This window comes from Lineus longissimus, chromosome 17 (genome assembly GCF_910592395.1).
Source record: "Lineus longissimus chromosome 17, tnLinLong1.2, whole genome shotgun sequence".
NCBI lineage: Eukaryota > Metazoa > Nemertea > Pilidiophora > Heteronemertea > Lineidae > Lineus > Lineus longissimus.
Genome location: NC_088324.1, coordinates 327,092 through 349,664, shown reverse-complemented (window position 1 = coordinate 349,664; position 22,573 = coordinate 327,092). Strand labels below are relative to the sequence as shown.

At 42.6% G+C, this 22,573-nt stretch overlaps 2 protein-coding genes across 4 annotated transcripts in view; one reads left to right on the top strand and one right to left on the bottom strand.

The window, feature by feature from the left end:
• Positions 1–966: 966 nt before the first annotated feature.
• LOC135501902 (serine/threonine-protein phosphatase 6 regulatory ankyrin repeat subunit B-like) lies at positions 967–14,240 on the top strand. 2 transcript variants are annotated; one of them, XM_064794327.1, is made up of 4 exons: positions 967–1,662; positions 5,442–6,515; positions 7,209–9,868; positions 10,416–14,240. In XM_064794327.1, the coding sequence occupies exons 2-3, from the start codon at positions 5,580–5,582 to the stop codon at positions 9,858–9,860; spliced, it is 3,588 nt and encodes a 1,195-aa protein (XP_064650397.1). In that variant the 5' UTR covers positions 967–1,662; positions 5,442–5,579; the 3' UTR covers positions 9,861–9,868; positions 10,416–14,240. The 2 variants fall into 2 exon arrangements, with proteins under 2 accessions (XP_064650397.1, XP_064650396.1); XM_064794326.1 differs by having other exon boundaries at positions 5,442–9,868.
• Positions 14,241–15,960: 1,720 nt separating this feature from the next.
• The window catches only part of LOC135501912 (CDK5 regulatory subunit-associated protein 3-like), a 59,420-nt gene continuing 52,807 nt past the window's right edge, over positions 15,961–22,573 (bottom strand). The window contains exons 9-10 of one of the 2 annotated variants that reach the window (XM_064794344.1): positions 20,717–20,771; positions 15,961–16,599 (exon numbers count right to left, since the gene is read on the bottom strand). In XM_064794344.1, coding sequence (XP_064650414.1) covers positions 16,274–16,599; positions 20,717–20,771 — 381 coding nt within the window. In that variant the 3' untranslated portion in view covers positions 15,961–16,273. Of the gene's footprint in view, positions 16,600–20,373; positions 20,772–22,573 lie in introns of those variants that run through there. The other variant, XM_064794345.1, reaches the window with a different exon arrangement.

Sequence of the window (22,573 nt, the reverse complement as noted above, 5' to 3'; positions counted from 1 at the left end):
AGGAGATACTAGCGTAGCTAGATCGGCGCGTTCGACGGAGATCGCTCGATGCACAGCCCTTGACATACATAGAATGTGTGAGTTATCTCGATGAATCTCAGATTTTCACCTCGTCCGTCAACTGTTGACGGAGCGAATTAGGAAATCACCATTGAAACCAAAAAGAACATGAGCAGATGCAAGGACCCCAGATGAGGTAGACAGGATTGTCGCGCGTCGTCGAATGGGTTGGTGTGAACGGAAAAATAGCTCAGTTGGACTACAAGTCGCCCTTTGCTTTGAGTATCTTTCCCTGACTGCGGACAGAGATCCGGCTGATGGGATCGTCCTTTATATGAAACCTATCGGTTGTCGTTGGTTAGTGTAACCTGGGACGATTCCAAAGTTGTGACAATGGATGGAGTCGAGACATTTCACAATCTTGCCTGCCCTGACTTTAAAACGTCAAATAAAAAAGTTAGCAAGTCACATTTGCGAATAAAAAAGTGTTTGGTGGTGTTTTTTAAACATGAGTTCCTAGCTATTCCATTTTGATGGAAGGGCTTGCATACATAACAAAGGAAATCAGCTGATGGCCTAAATGAAAGATGTATACATGTTTATCCCAGCGGCAGGTCAACTTTGTGACATTCTTCGATATAGAATGGGAGTTGATATTGATGCCTGTCAAATGTATGCGAGGCCATAATGTAAGCTTAGTATAGAAATTCAAGTTTGGGGCAAGGTATGACATGTATGAGATAATATTGACTGTACGTTGTGGGTCATAATTTGTGTTTTAACAATGCAGCTCCGCGACATATCAACCGAGGAGTTGGTATTGACGTTCATCTACTGTGAATGCAGGTCACCATCTTCAGCCAACCGTAGTATTCGCTTCAGATACCTTGCGTACTGCTTTACATGTTATTTAGGTCACGAATGATAAAGCTATGATATGAAAGCCTGCCCCAAATACATAAAAAAAACACTAGCCCATTGCTTGCAATGAGAAGCCCCGAAGTATTGCATGATAATATCTAAGTTCTAATCCAAATGATAGTATTTTGAGGTGTTGTTTTGAAAATTCATCAAATCGACAGGGATTTTCAGTCTCGCACTAGGACAGGGATGACACATTCGTTTCAAAGTTGAAACAAGTTGCATCGTATTTGACGAATTTCTCATGACAATTTTATATTTTGCTATCGCAATAATTGGAAATAAGACCAAGCCGTAACTACGTTGTTTCACTGGACTAAATCTTTATGGAACTAGTTAGGTCAATAAAGTTTCGGGTCGCGAAACGAAAATTCGTGTGTATGTAGGTAACTTCAGCTATTAGAGGATAAGGTAACTTGTATATTGTTTCCTTCAAGAGCGCAGAGACAGTTCGTGACCGTATTTCATATTCAACGGAACTTTCTGAATGTACGAGTTTCGACCTCATCAGCATTTTGATAATGCATTTTGATGTTGATACTGTGTATGCGAATAAGATCTCTGCGGACGATTCAGCCGACGGAAAGACAAACCTTTGAATCTGATATTTGTGCGGTTATTGTGTCTACAATTCCACCGTCCAGATCGAATCCAAGAACCTAAGACTTCCTCCTCATACAGCTGCTGTCACAGGAACGATGCTGATTACCCCGAGCACAAGGACTCAAATAGGATCTGAAGGTAATATTCTTCTCTTTACTTTTCCTGACCCTTAAGAGAACCTCACATGATATTCCAAATCAAACAATTACATTCGAGGCCGAAACTTTGGAGGAATACATTGCTACTAAGTCATATCCAATTGGTTGTCCTAAAGTCAATAAACATGTACTGAATTTAAACAATAAAAGGGACAATATAGGCATTGACAAACTATATCGTAGCTTGGCAAGTTGAAGTTAGCTTTCTAAAACGCATATCGCCCCTTCCAACAAACCAATTTCAAATCTCCGCGAGCTTGTTCCGTTCTATAGTGCATAGCGATACATAGCAGGCCTAGACCATGTATTCGCCGGGATTCTGGTCACGATTCGGTATTGGGATAGAAGAGGTTGGGTTGGTTAGCAAGGACATACCTGTAAACAAGCTAATGTTTATTTCAACGCTTTTGAAGGCCATTGTGGTCGTGAGCAAGTGATCGACCTCATTAACAACTAATTCCCGTGATTTTCAGCGGGTGCGTCCCGGATTTAATTAGACCGTGGTACGTACACCTCTTTCATGGGTGATTATTGGGTCGTCGCTAACGCAGTGCAGACCCCCTATTGTCAGTTTTTCCGTGGATATGTCTGTGGCAGCATATGCCTAGCAACCATCCCTAGCAACGGCCAATTTTACTTAGAAAAAACATTTTTAATCATTTTTTTCGAAATTCGCTTCCTACGAATTTGTGCGGAATACATTAAGCCTCTTTGTCACCAATTTTCAGCAAAATCGGAGTAAAAGTGTAGGCGGTGAATCGATTTGTTTCAGCTCAACGGCTTCAGCCGATCGGGAATGCTATGCAAAACACCATTATGTATACGTCGTGACCACGCACACGAAAACATTCCCCAATAAAATCGCTTATTGCACCCAACAAAACCACAGACAATCAAATATCTCGCGCGTATCACGTAACTAAGACTCTTATTAGATACATACTTGTGTATCTCTCCGTGTCGTTGTATTATTATTTCATAATCACCGATGGAAGTTGGGAATTTTCGCTAAATGTCAGCGTGCGATCGCCATTTCCTGACGTGTTTACAACTTGTCAGAGGCGGAGCGTAACTCAAAAATTAGCATCCGGAGTATGTATATTCAAGCTGACGGCGCCGCCTTATTCTTTCTACAATTGAATGTTAATAATTGTAAATCAGCAGGCGTTACCTATACATGTTGCAGACTCAATGTCACGTGGTTAGCCCGTCTGCTGTGTCCAATTTGCACGAAAAGAAATCACAACAAATTCAAATCTCAGGCTGCTTGTTGATTGGCTGCAGACTGAGTCAACAGGCAATATCCAAATCGCCTGCCGCGAAGTGTGTAGCCCTTCGCAAAATAGTGCAGACAAACATTATCAAAAAAGGGTATTGATTGACCGAATATGACGGATCTTTTTAATGGAATCTCAATTTCTAAACATTTTGAAATTTTCTATCGAGAGAAAATGCGATATTTTTGCTGGATAAAGTATTACAATTTTCTTGTAATAGTGATTAAACATTTTGGACAAGGATCATTATTGGAGCATAGTAAAATGTGGAATGATTAGCCTGGCAAGGCGAGGGTGTGCTGTGTCCAGGAAATGGCGGTAAATGGGTTGTTCTCGGGCCGGGTTTCTCTAGCGGACTGATATCCGAGTTCGTCACAATAAGCGATGATATAGGTCTGTATGTTCACTAGAAACAGATGCGTGTCAAAGTGTCGAAATATGTAATGAATTATTTCGAGATGGTTTATGCGTTTTTATGTGACATTCCGTACATTGACACAGTCCAACATAATTCACAGATCACAACTCTACTGTTGTAAAAATGTTTGCGTCCACTACTCGCAGCGATCCGACATATTCCTTCCCATGTTGTGGTACCTTAGAGTCCTAGCCAAGACGACGACCCATATTCGCATAATGGCTTGTCAGGGTTGGCACTGTATCGTACAAGAAGCATAAAGATAGCTTGAACAATTTAGCAATGTTTCGTTTCATATCGCGCGCTCTCAGTCATAAAATGGCATCGGCACTTCTGATTACCGTCCATCAAGGCATGCATATAAGCATGTGAGATACGAACGATGAGGCCGCGGTTCCTGAAGTAGACTGGAAAAGAAAAGTAATAATTGCCAAAGTGGTGATCGACTGCAACAACCTGAGCATTTCTGTGTGCCTCCTCAGTCTAAAAACGCACTCTTGTTGCGCGAATTTTACCTCGGAGTTCCGGACCGTTTTTCTTTCCGACCTGCGCTCCCAGGCCCAGCTCCTACGTACCTGGTATACGGAAGCGATAGCATTGGCATTGAGGCGTCAGGTACGCCCGTCACGTGACTGCATGATATGAAGTGGCTTCGATAGAGTTTATTAATTTTTTCATTGTAAAAGCCATCATTCCTAAGAGACTTCATTCGATTGGTTGACACTAAAACAGTATGATATAACTGATTCTAACACATTCGACTGTAACGCAGTGTTGATTTATATGTATTATGTAATACCAAGCATTGATTAGAGACGAAAACTTTTAAAACAAGCTATTGGTGAGGTAACACTCAGTTTTGAATATAGGGGGCTTTTGTAATTTGATTAGCCTTGACTCTTCCAAGGTTGGACTTATCTCACTGCTTCTGCGTGAAATAGTTCATTAAGACAAATTATTTTACACTGGGCCTCATTTTCGAGGCAGCGGTCTCAATTTTTTATCTTGATCTGTGCGACATTAAGATCTCGTGTTTCATTGCAGGCAAACTTGTAATCGCCTGGTAAAGCACTGGCCCAAACAAGTGATAACCGTCGCATGTGCTTTAAATCGCAGCTTTCACCAATCTAAATCTCTCGTTTGTGGAGCTGTTACTATTTTTTCTCGCGGACGAGAGATTCTTTTAACTCTCCGTTTTTTGCACGATTATATTAAATTAATTGGACTTGTTGATTGTACTGTCTTAAGCAGATGGCAACATATTATATCATCGCAATTCTATGCTTCAACTCCGAGAATGCACTGCATTATACAGTGCGTATCAACAAAAGGTAATCCAAAGTCAAGGGGTTAATATTCCAAGGCTATTTAGTTTTAGAAGCTACATGTGGTCTACTATTGAAGAGGATATCCTCAGATTTCCATTGATACCATTCTTGCATAATTACGGTCTCGCATGACCGAGTAAATTGTAATTGAAAATGAAGAGTTCAAATCGAAAATTTCCAAGTTTGTGTAATCAGTGCAAGTTGAATGAATACGTTCAAATTGTACGTTTACCAACTTAAAAAGATTAAAACGAACACGATTTTCTCAGGAATTATTTGGCTTTATTCAGAGATCTTCTAATCTTGTATTTTATGCACCCACACTTTCAACATGCCCTCCGCCTCTTGCAACATAAAGTTCACAGCGATAGAGCATGCCCTGAACTGCTTGTCTGATCACTGCGCGATTCCTGCGTAAAACATCCACTTCGTGTTGAATTCGGCCCTGCAAGTCATTAAGATCACGGGGAGGAGTCGCAAACTCCTTTTTTTTTTCATGTATCCCCAAAGGAAAAAGTGACCTAGTGTGAGATCAGTTTGTAATCGTTTATTTCAATTCTCCAAACTTGGACATTTTTGGAGGAATGGTATTATTGGAAAGCTGAGGATCTTCTCTTCATTAGTAAACCACATGTAAACCATATTGTTAAACTAAATAGTATTGTCATATTAACCCCATGAATTTGGATTACCTTTTTTTGATACGCACTGTATTATGGAAATGTTTGATTTCCAGCTCCCAAGAACAGTCTACGATGCCAGCCACACGGCCCCAACTTGCTCCGTTCGATGCAGCAGCATTCGGTTATTTTTGGCTAATCAGATTCCTCCTGTCATTCTGTGAACTGGAGTACATATAAAGTACAAACATTACATGGATCCCCTAATCATCATCGCCTCGATTATAGGAGACAAAAATCTTGTGGCTCAATTGATTACAGCCGGGGCGAATATAGAATGTAAAGACAATGGCGGGAATACTCCAATCATCATCGCCTCGACTAATGGACACCAAGAGGTGGTGGATCTATTGATTAAAGCGGGGGCGAATATAGAATGTAAAAACATTAGCGGGAATACTCCAATCATCATCGCCTCGATTAAAGGACACCAAGAGGTGGTGGATCTATTGATTAAAGCGGGGGCGAATATAGAATGTAAAGGTAATGGCGGGAATACTCCAATCATCTTCGCCTCGATTAATGGACACCAAGAGGTGGTGGATCTATTGATTAAAGCGGGGGCGAATATAGAATGTAAAGACAATGACGGGAATACTCCAATCATCATCGCCTCGATTAATGGACACCAAGAGGTGGTGGATCTATTGATTAAAGCGGGGGCGAATATAGAATGTAAAGACAATGACGGGAATACTCCAATCATCTTCGCCTCGATTAATGGACACCAAGAGGTGGTGGATCTATTGATTAAAGCGGGGGCGAATATAGAATGTAAAGGCAATGGCGGGAATACTCCAATCATCTTCGCCTCGATTATAGGACACCAAGAGGTGGTGGATCTATTGATTAAAGCGGGGGCGAATATAGAATGTAAAGGCAATGGCGGGAATACTCCAATCATCATCGCCTCGATTAATGGACACCAAGAGGTGGTGGATCTATTGATTAAAGCGGGGGCGAATATAGAATGTAAAGACAATGACGGGAATACTCCAATCATCATCGCCTCGATTAATGGACACCAAGAGGTGGTGGATCTATTGATTCAAGCGGGGGCGGATATAGAATGTAAAGACAATGGCGGGAATACTCCAATCATCATCGCCTCGATTAAAGGACACCAAGAGGTGGTGGATCTATTGATTAAAGCGGGGGCGAATATAGAATGTAAAGACAATGACGGGAATACTCCAATCATCATCGCCTCGATTAATGGACACCAAGAGGTGGTGAATCTATTGATTAAAGCGGGGGCGAATATAGAATGTATAGACAATGGGGGAGATACTCCAATCATCATCGCCTCGATTAAAGGACACCAAGAGGTGGTGGATCTATTGATTAAAGCGGGGGCGAATATAGAATGTAAAGACAATGACGGGGATACTCCAATCATCATCGCCTCGATTGAAGGACACCAAGAGGTGGTGGATCTATTGATTAAAGCGGGGGCGAATATAGAATGTAAAGACAATGACGGGAATACTCCAATCATCTTCGCCTCGATTAATGGACACCAAGAGGTGGTGGATCTATTGATTAAAGCGGGGGCGAATATAGAATGTAAAGACAATGACGGGGATACTCCAATCATCATCGCCTCGATTGAAGGACACCAAGAGGTGGTGGATCTATTGATTAAAGCGGGGGCGAATATAGAATGTAAAGACAATGGTGGGAATACTCCAATCATCATCGCCTCGATTGAAGGACACCAAGAGGTGGTGGATCTATTGATTAAAGCGGGGGCGGATATAGAACATACCAACAATGAGGGAAGAACTCCGTTTGGTTGTGTTTCGATTGAAGGACACAAAGAGGTGGTGGATCTATTGATTAAAGCGGGGGCGAATATAGAACATACCAACAATGAGGGAAGAACTCCGTTTGGTTGTGTTTCGATTGAAGGACACAAAGAGGTGGTGGATCTATTGATTAAAGCGGGGGCGAATATAGAATGTATAGACAATGGGGGGAATACTCCAATCATCATCGCCTCGACTAATGAACACCAAGAGGTGGTGGATCTATTGATTAAAGCGGGGGCGAATATAGAATGTAAAGACAATGACGGGCATACTCCAATCATCATCGCCTCGATTAATGGACACCAAGAGGTGGTGGATCTATTGATTAAAGCGGGGGCGAATATAGAATGTAAAGACAATGGGGGGAATACTCCAATCATCATCACCTCGATTAATGGACACCAAGAGGTGGTGGATCTATTGATTAAAGCGGGGGCAAATATAGAATGTAAAGACAATCGCGGGAATACTCCAATCATCATCGCCTCGACTGAAGGACATAAGGATGTGGTGGATCTATTAGTTAAAGCGGATGCAATTATTGAAGTCAGTAACTATGAAAACGACACTCCGATAGTTTGCGCAGCTAAATGGGGTAATGTTGAAATTGTAGACGTTTTGTTGAAAGCAGGTGCTTGTTCCAGAAGTTCTAGTTGTGGATCGATATTAAATACCGGTGCAACGTTTGGTCAACGACGGGTCGTTGAATATCTTTTGAGACTCGAAATGTCATTAGAAATCCGTGACTTGAAAGGAAACACCCCACTTCAAAATGCAATCATAAAGGGTCATCTCTCAGTGGTCCAACTCCTAATAAGGAGTGGAGCAGATACATCCACATCACACCCTTCGTCGGAGAGTATTATATATTCTGCTGCTTCGTGTGGCCATGCCGATATCGTGAAATACTTGGGAAGCAGAGGTGCACAGAAGTTATTGGATTTGCCCAATGCCAGTGGGTGGTCGCCTATTGCCAAGGCAGTTTCAGGTGGTCATTTTCGGACAGTTAGACAACTTCATCAGCTTGGAGCTGACATGAACTGCAGTGTAAATGGAAAAGGACTGCTTCATCTAGCAGCTGAGTCCGGTTGCCTAGATATCTATCAATATCTTATTATCGCTGGGCTTGACTGCAAACGACCCAACATCCATGGATTGAAGGCTTATGAATGCTTCCCCTTTCAATCAAAACTTAATTATCAAGCAAGCAACCGATTAGGACATTCCTGCGAACAAAGTCTCTCTTACGTCATGTCGCGATTAAATGAGCAATATGCTACACCCGCGTATAGATACAAACTTTCAGAACTATCTGGTGCACTGGGACTAGGCAGCGTGAATATTATCGAGGGTGGTGTTTCAGAAACTATCATGAGGTTTGTAAGGGAGAAGGAGGTTGTTAAGGGTTCAGAGTTATGCGGAAGTTCGGCTGAGGGCACGAAGGTTCAGCTGCCTGATGAAATGGACTTCCTTAGATTGGTACATTCAAATCATCTCTCTCGAAACGAAATGGTTGACAACTTACATGGATATAAGTATATACAAATTAGAAAAATTAAGAACAGGTTTTTATCAAGTAAAGTACTCCATGAGATTGAAAGCCAAACCCTAGAATCTAGCGCAAAAGCCCAAGAGTCTAAAAAAAGCGGAGAAATCCGTTTGAGGGCAGTTGCTGGAGGAGGCGGTGCCAGTGTTCCTATGACTATCAGATGGCCCGATGATAAACCTTCAAAACGCATTGTCTCAGACCATATAGTAACAACCTTACGTGTAGATGATTGGCCCGATGATTGGCAAGATGATTGGTCCGATAATGCACTACAGAACGGAGAGTCTGAAAGTGAGGTAACGGCGGACGTTTGTGTTTATCAACGGACCGGATGCATCTTATCTCAAGCTGATGTTAGAAGAGGATTGGCCAGTGTTCCTGTGACTATCAAAAGGCTTGAAAATATATCATCCAGTCTCCTTATCTCTGTGGATATAGTACCGATATTTCATGTTGATGATTGGCCAGACGATGCTATCAAGAAGACCTGGAAGATGGACGAGGACACCTTGAGGAAGAGTGGGTATAGGCTGGTCCTCAAACCGCCACACAAGGACAGTGAGTACGGACGGTTGCTACCCGAGGAAGACAGAGAAAGAATGTTGCGGATCTCCTTCTCTCATCTAGAACCTGCCACAATCGCACCTTTGGATCCAAGAATCAAAGACGCATACATCACAGCAAAGTGTCTGAGGTCACCTATGGCATGTGGCGTTGTGATTAAAGACACGAACGGCGTCATACATTTCGTCAGTCACTTCCTTACGAGCTACCTCCTGAAGACAGTCTTCCTCCATAACATAGACGACTTCCTTGAGACAAACAGGAGCCTGCCAGAGATGGTCTACATCATCTACAGCCAACTTGAGGATTACCTCGGCAAGGGCAACCTACCGTTCTACTGGCAGCCCAGCGTCAATCTGCTGGAAGGCTTGAAACTCAACATAGCCAAGTCTCATCAAGTCGCCAAGTTGATGAAGGCAATCGTTGGTAGGATGTCCCGCCTGGAGCGTGGTGATGAGAACCATGGTGACGATGCGAGGGAAGATGGGCCAGGCATTGAAGCCGCTGATGACGAGCCTGACATAGGTTGTTACATCGTCGAATTAGAATAGCGAGCAAGGTAACTCTCTTGGTCAATCCCAATGAACACAATTAGCTTTAAAATTAATAATTCACTCATCTTCGCGTACATTGTATATTCCGAGATGTCGGATAACCTAAATATCCATGTTTGATATCATAGTTTCTGTAGAGAGTTCCATTGCGTAAATTATGCTAATTACAGCAAGTCCTTCTTAGGATGTAAAGACCATACTAAATTACAGCACAGCCGGTAGAAATAATTATTTCATTGTCTTTGATTACAGTGACCAATTCCCCTCTTGGTTCAAAAATGCACTTTGTTTGAATGAACTATCTAACTACAATATCTCTCGTATTGGCCTACAATCCACCGAATAGATTCTTGGAGGGCTGGACAATGATTTGTCGTGCCTGACTTAATTAAATCAAATACTGTCATGGTCTTTTGGGCTTGCTTTCTTTTGTCTATCCCTCCAGCATGCAAGGTGATGGCGTCACGTGAAACCACTTCATACACAATAAATAGTGTTGAGTAATCGCTTTCAGAAGTACAATGTGCCTGATATTAATATGTTTATTTCCAGTAATCTTCACCCCGATGAACACTTTGTATGCGAGACGGATGCTCCGGTGTAACCACATCTATGGTTATTCCCTGGCCTCACCCGGCCCCGCCAGTTCAAACCACGAGAGTGCATGTGTGCGAGTTGGGCCGACGCGACAGGCGCAGCGGTCGGAGAGAGTCTCTGGCAGGGTATCTCGGACTTTGGTTCGAAATCGAAAGCCTCAAGTGCGTCAGGACCTTCAAAGCCAAGTGGTAGGGAATTTGTTCTTGAAATGACACCGGGCTCAAAATAGCTGCTATGTTGACTTCGAGAGAGAGAATGGTGAGGGATCGTGTGGTGTACAAAGGAAAACAAGCACAACCGTAACATTTTAGAAAACTTCTGAAATTATTCAGACCCTCTCCACCTCCTACAACTCTCCGTCATTCAGAGATGAAATTGCAAAACTGTAGACTTTCCGAGGTTGGGGACACATCACGGAGATGATATACCAAATGTTCACCACTTCTGAAAAAAAGTATCAGAACTTTCAGATTTTGGTAAAAAATGCAACCCTGTCTTATTTTAGATGATTTCTGAAGTTTTACAATCTATTTTCTACTTTTAACTATGAAATTGATACAAAGGCGACACATTGGCATTGTTCATCCCGATTGAGTTGAATGATGGATGGCATCCAACGACAATGCGTATGATATCTACAGGGGGCTTGGCTTACATATCCAGACACTCTCAGATCGGTATTATGACATAGGAAGGTGGATGTTGCACTCAATTCCTTTCATAGTACTTATGAGTTACTTACACCCTTTGATATGCTGACTGCATGGGTGAACAAAGGTATGGACTGGTATATCTTGTATTGACATGTTAACTTGTATTGATATTGTAATTGCATGAGGTAGGGTAGCTACCTTATAACCTTAATATCCTTATGTATTGAATTGTATAAATTGTATTGTCATGTATTTACATGTATAAACTTGTATCGACTTATATTGTATTATGTTCGGTGTAACCTTTTATAATTATATGTGTCACAATATTATATGGTAGAAGTCAGAAGGCCTAGAGATTGCAAGCTGTTTGAAGCCAGTCTATTACTATCATAACATTGTATTGCAAGAGAGTCACATTCATTATTTCCTATATTTCGTGAGTAACATTTAAGAGTGTGAAGCCTGGTAGGCCCTGTCACAAGTTCTAAATGATCAAGTGATTACGGTTTTATGTACGCTTGTAATGACTCTCATTACAGAATGACTGCAAACTTGTGGATGGATATAGATTGAATACTCGTTAAGGTGATGCTATAGTGCCTCCATGTTGCCAGTCAACAAGAATTCATCCAAAATATCCACAAACTGGTAAAAGTGTTACTCGGAGAACATAATAGTTTGCGTTGCGTCCGAACAACATGTTATATGACAAAGACAAGCAAGTGCTTTTACTTCAATTTTGTGCAGAAAGCTTTGTGTACATGTACAGTACATATAGCGTTTTAGATAAAATCACCCGCCAGTCTCTTTCATATCAGCCATTATCTTGTCCTATTTGTTGGTGTTTGAATCCGGTGTTCCTAATACATTAACATAATGAAGAGTGACTATATAGTTTCATCTTAAGGGTTGACAATAGGTACCGCCATTTTGTCGAGTCCTCCAAATCCTAAAGCCTTTAGAGCTCTTTCAAAACTTAGTGAAAGCTCATTTCAAGGGCTGGAGTCTGTTTATTGCTTTCCAGAGAACAGCCTCCAGGGTTTTAAATGAGCATTCACTACATTTTGAAGGTGTTCTAATCGCTTTTTGATTGCAATTTCTAGCCAAAATGGCGGTACCTATAGTCAACCCTTAATCTTAGTGCACCTTCAGCTTTCCAACAATTGTTTGGGTGTCTTTTTAGACTTCAAACTATTTTGAGTTTCTCTCTAACGTTGTTTAAGCCAACTCGCTGGTCTTAATGACTGATCATAAAATTCAGTTTTATTTAAGCTACATGTGTGTATCTTTTCCCAATATATGTACCGTTTAGATATTCGCTGCAGTGGCGATTTTTACGTGACCATAATGAGACCGTAGAAGGTTATTCCAACGTGAATTATTTTGGCCGATACGCGAATTTGTTATGAAAGATAATTATTTAATGAAGGTTGAAAAGATTTTATGGCGGTAAAGGCTGGGTAATGACTGGTAATGTAGTGAGTGGGTTAACGTGACAAAACAACTGCGACTTGATCACTCATTGCAACCATTCCAGCGAAGTGTCCTTGCGAACCATATGCAAGTTATTGTAAACATTTTCAGTGAGATTTTGATTTTTGAAGGCCCAGGTGTCCTTGGTCGAAGTTGCTCAATGCAAATCTCCTTTGATTCAGAGTTTCCTAATGAGAATTTCATCATGGCATGTGTAAAAAAGAGGTAGTCGCTGTGAATGGTTGATTTTGGGTTGTAAACAATGGTTTTTGTGCCAAACAGGTGGGTTTTGGGTGGAAAGATTTGTTAGGATACAAATCCGGTGTTTTAAAAACTTGAAAGTGGCAAGAGTGGTTTTATTAAAGTGGTTTGGTGTTATTAGATTTACCTTAGTAAAATTTCAGTTCGAGATAAGACCACCATTGAATATTCATAGGTTGCAGTATTCAGACCTATCAACGAGAAGCTTTTCCGATTATCTTTAAAAATCCGTGGTCAACGACCACTTTAATTTCCACAAGTTTGTCGCCAGACTGTCCGGAATATCATATCCACATCTAAGATTCAAAACTGCCCGCAGTAATTGGTGCGACGTGGGCAAACTTTGGCAAATGAACTGATGAAAGTCTTTAACAAATCAATGGTGGTTTTGCCTCGTTGGACGAACGAGTCCTTCAGTTCTCACCCCCTATTCTAGTAGGCGCTGTCTACCCGGCTCAACACTTGCGACAGGCGACACTTCAAAAAAGAAAGTCCTGGCTTTACTGTGTGTTTCTGAACCGAAGTCCGTTGCGATTATATTTTATAGTTCGGCTAATTCAAGCCATTATATGTGTACATGTAATCATGTGCAATTTCGCAAATCATTTTGATTACAGTTCGGTAATGCACAGATAGAGGGAGATATTGCTTGTAAATGGAATGTTTCATAAAATTCGTGTCCGTCTTCAAGCAATAAGACTCGAAATATGGTTAGACGCTTTATGTCATTCGGTACAGATTCATCCTAACCGGTGTAGAAGTAGAAAATGTCCGAGGGAAAAACCATCCACCCTATTGTATTTTGTCAGATTATGGTATTATGGTTCTTTCGGTGACATTACCGTCTATAGGTCAGAGATTAAAGAGCATAATAGAATCCTTTGCTCCCCCGGAAATTCTATCCTGGGACATTTCAAACTTCTACACCGGACTCATTGAAAACACTCACGTTTCCATATGAGGGCGGGGGGGGGGGGTTGTCTCAGATGTTCCTATCTCTTTGATACTCTCTGTAGTCAATGTGAGCCTTAGAGGCAGCACGTACTTGGATATCACTATGTATGTTTATTGTTGCTTTTGCGCTGTTTAGTTTAGTTATCATGCTGTTTGTATTCTTAACATGAGGGACAGGATTTGCAACACTTACGAAGTGTACTAAGTATGTAACCATTATGATAGATGTATTTTATCGACGGCTGTCTTTGATGAGTTCGCTGAGTCCATGTACTACTAAGTGTGAAAGCCTATTTACGAGTGTCCCGTAAATGGATTCGCCCAGGACTTGATGATACTACGTACAGACCTTCGTACCTCGTACTATGTTGCTTATAAAGATTGCGAAACCTCCCTATTATTTCAATAATTAGATTATAGCCTGAGGCAAGAAAATGACAAACATTGTTATCCGAGTTCGATATATATGTATGGCTATTATAGTAATTAACAGAGACTGGAGGGCACCGTAACTGTGGACGAAGCCTTTAAATGAACATGGATGAGAGACGCTCTTCTCTCGAAGTAAGGACTGGACAACTGAGGCAAGGATGCCCGTTTTGGAAATTGCACCAGATCCCCCCCCCCTGAAACGCCTCGATTTGAATATGCAGTAGATATCACGGCGTAGCTAGACCGGCGTAGCTAAATCATCTCCCCCCCCCCCCCCCCGAGAAACCCCTCGATTCGACTATGTCAGGAGATTCTAGCTTAGATCGGCGGGTTTGACGGAGATCGCTCGAGCGAGCTTCGCCAGTATGTGGCTGAATATCCTAAATGCACAGCCCTTGACATACTTGTACATAGAAAGCTGAAGTTGGTCGTCGATTTTCAAACATGGAATATTTTATTGAATTGAATTGAATCCGCTTGTCCGTACTAACAATCAAATTTGTGTAATTTATGACTCAAACATACAGCTTGTATGAAAATTACCTGTAAGAAATTATTTGCGTCGTTAAAACACTAAAACTTATTCCTAGCCGAAGATTCGTATTTTCCAAAATTCTCGGCAAGGATTTACAAAAATCAAATTGTTAAGAATTAGGCCCCGGTCGGCCGCCACTTCAGCGCCACCCGTGGGGCCTAATGGTATTAGGCTAACCACGCGACGGCAAACTAGAACTTCCCTTCGGCATTTACCTCGTATACAAACCCGGAGAAAATCCAGTAAAATCCGCTTGGAAAAAATTGAAATAGAGATGAGTATATTGATAATCACTGGTTAAGTCAGGATGCCTACCAACTCGGCCTCCGTATATATCAACTTGGCCCAGGTTTCTGGTGGTGAAAGGCAGTTAGATAACCTACTTTTTTCAGTCGTCTTATGGTGAAAGACATCTGACTATCAGTGCTAACTACTCTCGTCCGGAACGGTGGTGTGGGACAATTTGTGAAAGACCATGTGAATTGGGCAACCTACCTACCAAACCCTTCTCACGGTGAAAGACAATTGGACAATCTGCTTACCACACCCGTCTGGCGGTAAAGGACAATATTGGTCAATCTACTTACCACACCCGTCTGGTGGTAAAGGACAATTGGTCAATCTGCTTACCACACCCGTCTGGCGGTAAAGGACAATATTGGTCAATCTGCTTACCACACCCGTCTGGCGGTAAAGGACAATTGGACAATCTGCTTACCACACCCGTCTGGTGGTAAAGGACAATTGGTCAATCTGCTTACCCCACCCGTCTGGTGGTAAAGGTCATTTGGTCAATCTGCTTACCACACCCGTCTGGTGGTAAAGGACAATTGGACAATCTGCTTACCACACCCGTCTGGCGGTAAAGGACAATTGGTCAATCTACTTACCACACCCGTCTGGTGGTAAAGGACAATTGGTCAATCTGCTTACCACACCCGTCTGGCGGTAAAGGACAATTGGACAATCTGCTTACCACACCCGTCTGGTGGTAAAGGACAATTGGACAATCTGCTTACCACACCCGTCTGGTGGTAAAGGACAATTGGTCAATCTGCTTACCACACCCGTCTGGTGGTAAAGGACAATTGGACAATCTGCTTACCACACCCGTCTGGCGGTAAAGGACAATTGGTTAATCTGCTTACCACACCCGCCTGGCGGTAAAGGACAATTGGACAACCAGAGGACCAAAACTAAAAACTAACCTACTACGGATTCATTTTCGAAAAATATTTTATTGTAGGTTGCAAGGATACATCATATTATAGAACGTTTTTTATGTGACCTATTTCAGGTCGCAGAGTATAATTAATCTCAGTCGACCTCCAAAAACGAGGACCAAAAAGCTAGCTGCGGGCCTGGTTCACTATTCTCAGTCCTTTTGGTCATAATGATATTTCACAATAACAGTACGGTAAACTTTACAACGTATGGTTAGCTGATGCACACCGATGTAGCCCATGATTCTCCCACCGAAAGTTAGCACATCCATATATTTGTCAAAGTAAAACACAGCGCCCGTTGGATTGCTTCTTCGGAGTGAGAACGGACCTAATGGCTTCTTCAAACACATTATGTACCCCTTTCATTGTCTTAGCAGAACACTCGACGTACTTCACCGCCCCGATCCTCTTCGCTAAAGAAATGCCTTGTTCGTATGTGATTGGGGCTTGTTTCTTTTTCCTAAGATAATCCAAAGCCTCTCTATCACTCCTCAAGTCCGCCTTCGTCCCGACCAGAATCACAGGAATGGTCCCTTTTGGAGAAAAATGACGCACTTCCGGGTGCCAGTTCTCCCTCACGTTGACGAATGAATCCGGGGAGACTAGCGAAAAACAGATAAGAAAAACATCCTGGAGCAAAAATATGATATGTATTATGTATATATGTATGAAATATATATACAGTGAGTACTTAGTTAACTGGTGCTGGTCTAAAATTTTCTAAGTCCATAATAGGTCATTATAATATGCATTTTAGGCCCAGATGGGTTGTGCAGGGCCTACATTCCTTTTGAGAAGCATGAATGGGCTAATAATGACAACTTGAGCCTACTGCACATGTCGGCATTGATACCTATTGACTATGATCACTTTCATCAAGTACTCAGAAAGTTTTAATAGCTTGAAATCCGACATGCAGAAAGTCCATCCAAGACTACGATCACTGGCCAGTGCTTTTCATGGAAAATGAATGTCGTTACAAGCTTTTTACAGGGTAAACCCTAAAAAAAGTGGCATTTGAATCAGGGAGGGGATGTGAGATTTTTGCCCAAAAGTTTAACTTGGGGGGTAAAGTAACTAACACTTACATAACCGATGCCATTAAAAACATTTACTTATTCACTACTTTGCACTACAACTGTTTTACAATTCCAAGTTGTCGTCAAAATTTAAGTTATCATCATCATTATCGGAGTCTGACAATTCGTTTTCACCAAGCAACAAATCATCTGCAACATCATCACGATAATGACCATCTGGTTGAGGTGTTAAGCCAGCCACTTGAAATGACTTAGCCGCAGACTCAGGAGCTACATCATTCCATGCTCTACTTATAATGCCGAGTACATCCTGTAATGTAATTTTGCGGCAATTTCCGTCAGCCTCAGTCGCATCACATTTCCATAACTTCCAATACTTTCGCATTATAGCTTTAAATCCCCTCATAATAGTGAGATCTAACGGCTGAGCCAGCGATGTACACCTAGCAGGAATATTGTCTAACAGTATGCCTGCTTCAACCATTGGGTAACAGAAATCCTCTGCTTGATGCGGTCGGAATCTGTCCAAAAGCAGAAGGATGTCATCGCCAATGTAAGGGAAAAGAACATTGTCCAACCAATGTTGCAGTGTCTCTCCATTCTCCCAACCAGACCTCGAGGATGTGACCAGTACGTTATCTGGAATGTTGTTCAAATCTCTAATCTGACGCACGAAGCCCGGCTGCCTGAAAACAACATGATCAGGCGGTTTTTCTCCGTTGGAGCCAACTGTCAATCCAACGGTGCACCCGAGTTTGGCATTTCCTCGCGATGTTTTCACATTTACATCTACTGTACCTCTGGTCTCAGCTGTATACATCGGAGGGAAGTCCAACTGAGCAAACGTTTCGTTAAAGTTCAAGAGCGTGTGGACATGGTTGTCAGCTACAGTTTGCCTAACGCCAGTCTGAAATTCTCTCACTCTCTGTGGTGCATCAGCCGGTACAGTGGTGGAATCTTTCGTTTTACGGCGGAAAACAATCTTTTTCCGTTTCATAAAATTTGTAACCCAACCCACTGATGCAGAAAACTGGGACCTTTCGGGGCGACGTGCTGCAATGTCCTCAAGTTCATTGTGTGGGAGTTGGCCCCACCAGTTCTGAAATTCAATCGTTGCATCATGAACAATGTCCGACCGAGAAACGGGCAGGGCAATATTCCTCCGTTCTTGAAAATGCTGGTGCACGATATTCTCAACTTCCGGCCAACAACCATCATGGTCGGTTCTGACTCGCCGGCGTTCTGCATTTTCCTCCACTTGATCCGTCATGTCATCGATGTTCTGTATCCATCTCCTGAGCGTTGTTGGGGATAGTCGATAGCGCCTAGCATACTCATTGACATTTAGAATGCGGCCATGTTCAATTGCTGTTTGGCAATCCAAGGCATGTCGCAGCCTGGCTTCAACAGTGTAACTGTTACATCGTCAAGGGAGACCAACTGCTGCAGCACCATTCTGCTGATCGGCATCATCATCATCATCATCGTCATCATTGCCAGCATCCATCATTGACTGACACATGACAAAGAGCGAAAGCATCAGCAGTAACAACAACGTTGTGTTCCTCATGATTTGAACTTTCTACAGGAATGACCAATATGATTGTTAGGGTAAAGGGCCTAGGAAATTACACAACTGCAATTGCCTTTCATACCAACCATTGATTGATAAAATTGGCCACAGAAGACCAGATCAAGAAATGAACATGTAATCAAAACTCTGTCATTTTCTTCATTGAAATGTGATTAGTATAGGCCCTACATGGTCGTAAATCGACAATATCCCATTCTGGGCCTCTATTAGTGACTTAGAAAATTTTAGACCAAGCACCAGTTAACTAAGTAGTCACTGTATATATATTATGTTGGGCAACATGTATGGTGGCTTATTGTCCTTTGTAATAAGCAAGGCCTACAACTGTCTTTGCACGGTCTCAACCGAGGCCGTATTGGGATGCAAAGCGCCTACCTGCCATCAAACTGGTCTCAACCAGCACTTTCTTACAATGCAAAGCGCTCACCTGCCATCAAACTGGTCTCAACTGGCACTTACTTGCCATGCAAGGCGCTTACCTGCCATCAAACTGGACACAACCGGCACTGTCTCGCAATGTAAGACGCGTACCTGCCATTAAACTTTGGTCTCAACCGGTACTGTCTTGCCATGCAAGGCGCTTACCTGCCATCAAACTTTTGTCTCAACCGGTACTGTCTTGCCATGCAAGGCGCTTACCTGCCATCAAACTTTTGTCTCAACCGGTACTGTCTTACAATGCAAGGCGCTTACCTGCCATCAAACTTTGGTCTCAACCAGCACTGTCTTGCAATGCAAGTCACTTACCTGCCATCAAATTTTGGTCTCAACCGGTACTGTCTTGCAATGCAAGGCACTTACCTGTCATCAAACTTTGGTCTCAACCAGCACTGTCTTACAATGCAAGGCGCTTACCTGCCATCAAACTGGTCTCAACCGGTACTGTCTTGCATTGCAAGGCACTTACCAGTCATCAAACTTTGGTCTCAGCCGGTACTGTCTTGCAATGCAAGGCACTTACCAGTCATCAAACTTTGGTCTCAGCCGGTACTGTCTTGCAATGCAAGGCACTTACCAGTCATCAAACTTTGGTCTCAACCGGTACTGTCTTGCAATGCAAGTCACTTACCTGCCATCAAACTTTGGTCTCAACCAGCACTGTCTTGCAATGCAAGTCACTTACCTGCCATCAAACTTTTGTCTCAACCGGTACTGTCTTACAATGCAAGGCGCTTACCTGCCATCAAACTTTGGTCTCAGCCGGTACTGTCTTACAATGCAAGGCGCTTACCTGCCATCAAACTTTGGTCTCAACCAGCACTGTCTTGCAATGCAAGTCACTTACCTGCCATCAAATTTTGGTCTCAACCGGTACTGTCTTGCAATGCAAGGCACTTACCTGTCATCAAACTTTGGTCTCAACCAGCACTGTCTTACAATGCAAGGCGCTTACCTGCCATCAAACTGGTCTCAACCGGTACTGTCTTGCATTGCAAGGCACTTACCAGTCATCAAACTTTGGTCTCAGCCGGTACTGTCTTGCAATGCAAGGCACTTACCAGTCATCAAACTTTGGTCTCAACCGAGACTGTCTTGGGTAGCAAGGCGATCACTTCAGCTCAAACTTTGGTCTCAACCGAGACTGTCTTGGGTAGCAAGGCGATCACTTCAGCTCAAACTTTGGTCTCTGACAGGTGGCTGGAGATCCATATCATAGAGCATACCAACCGTACATAACCGGCTGGACTGGTACACCCTATCAGGCTCAGACTCCCCAACGGAGTCTATTAAGCGCAGCCGCAGCGCCAGTTAACATGGATGGATTTGCGTCGTCAAATAACTGTCGACCTGATGAGCATTCGTTCACGGTACATAGAGTTTATCGGGGTTGGGGGCGAAGAGACAAGACCAGGAACTCCTATGGGGTCGCGGGCGCAATGCAACCCGAGGAACGAGATGCACCCAAAGTACAAACTCGAAAATAACTGGCTCATCCTTCGCCATAGGTGTCAAGTATGTACCACTTATACAGACAGGCGTCATTAGCGTTGGGTAACACCTCACAAGGAGCAATACCAAGCATTTTCAAGACCTCATATTTAGCGAAAAGGTGTGACAATAATGATAATATATCAGATCCAATACCAGTCCCTTGACCAAACCCAACCATTTCTTGAAATTTCAGAGGACGTCGGGGCTTCTGAAAGAAAAAGTATTGGCCATGACAGCTACGGTAGATAGATCGAAGTGATAGATGGGCTAACTGTCTATCTGAAAAGGGCGGGTAGCGAATTTTTTTTTCCTGAACCTTTTGGGCACTAGTGTACATTGGGACTTTCAGCATCAGATTTCGACAAATACATGACGTCAGAAGTCTTAGAAACTTTAGAGCAGTCGGTAGAGCGCTCGTCAGAAATGGCAGAATACGATGTTCGATCCAAAGGTCGTGAGTTCGAATCCGGTTGTGGACAACATTTTTCTTTTTCTTTTTTACTCTTTATATTTTATTTTTATAACGCGTTTCTTGTCACTTGTTATTTAGATTTTAGATATTTTAGTTATTTCTGCTGCCTGCAATATACCTACAGAAAGGACAATAACAATAGCCCATCTCCAAGATCCAAGGGATAGTCCTACAGATATCATATTGAGTATGAATATACAATGAGACTTGTCTCATGCGAATGGGCTTCCTCCAGTAGGAATATGTTTCTCTGCACTTAGACTTGTCTTTCGATACTGCCTCGTGTGTATGGTCTTCCTCCAGTATTTTTTGATACTGTATGCTTTAAATTTGATAAACAAGTACAAAACAATACAAGCTTACTTCCAAGTTTCATGATGACACCCCGATGACGACACAGATTTATCGGATTCTGATTGGCTGAGAACCTGTGTACAAATGTACACTGTACTGCCCGAAAGGTTCAGGGAAAAAAAATCGCGGGCGGGCGATTAAACAGGCGCATACAGTTAGATAGCAAAATGGTAACAAAATGGCCGAAATTTATCTTCGCACACCATCTTTATACTTGTATAGGAGCTATAGGTAAAACTCAATGGTGACGAGATAATTACTGCTCCCGAAAGAGATTTTAAGTAGCCTAAGTCTTTTGTTTGCTGCTGGTTTGCTGCGGCTTTCAGCAGCTTCCTACCGACGGCACAAGGATATCTTTGAAAGCCACCACGTGACCGCAGGGCCAATGCATTGGTGTCATTATTCACATATCATCTTCGTCACCACGCGAAAACCTACTTAAAGCTGACGTGCATGCATAAAAACCCAAACGACAAAGATAGAAAACACAAACGCCCGACCACCAAAAGACAAACTGCACTTGAAACATGATAGACACCCAGCGACAGGTCTCACTTGACTGCAGAAACACAAGTTCATTGACGAGACAGGTCACAGAGAAAGAAAAAAACAAAAAATTATTCCTCGAGCGGGTTCGAACTCGGAACCCTCGCCACTTCATCCTTTCCGTCTTTTCTAATTTGGCCGTTAGGGTTTTTATGCATGCATGTCAGCTTTAAAGGGACAACCTGGGTGTGGGATTTCCCTGGCCAGGAGGATAGTACCTCTGCTTGTCACCATGCGCCGCCACTTATCTCAAATAACGATTTTCGCCATTGTGCGAGGCAGTTTTGGACATGACCTGTGAAATTCAGGCAGGCCTAAGGTTACACCCAGTTTTTGTGCACTGTTTATTGCAGTTCAATGATGTATTTCAATTTTCCTGTTTGGACTGAGAAGTCACGGTTCTACTGGAAGCCATTTTTGTAGGAAAAACCACCATATCTCATGCCACAGTTGTCCATTTAATACCACTGAATACAAGTGGGGGTAGGCCTATCACTAAACCATGGTCATTTCATAACACAAGCCTGGGAACAACTGGCAGGTTTATCAAAGCTCTGGGATGCTGATCTCCGACTGATCCTCGATCGTCGCACAGTTGGCAGCACAGAGGTGAAATGAGACGATTGGTGATCACTAAA

Bases quoted from the DNA above. Each gene is read 5' to 3' on its own strand.
- LOC135501902 (XM_064794326.1), top strand. From the start codon at position 5,580: ATGGATCCCCTAATCATCATCGCCTCGATTATAGGAGACAAAAATCTT.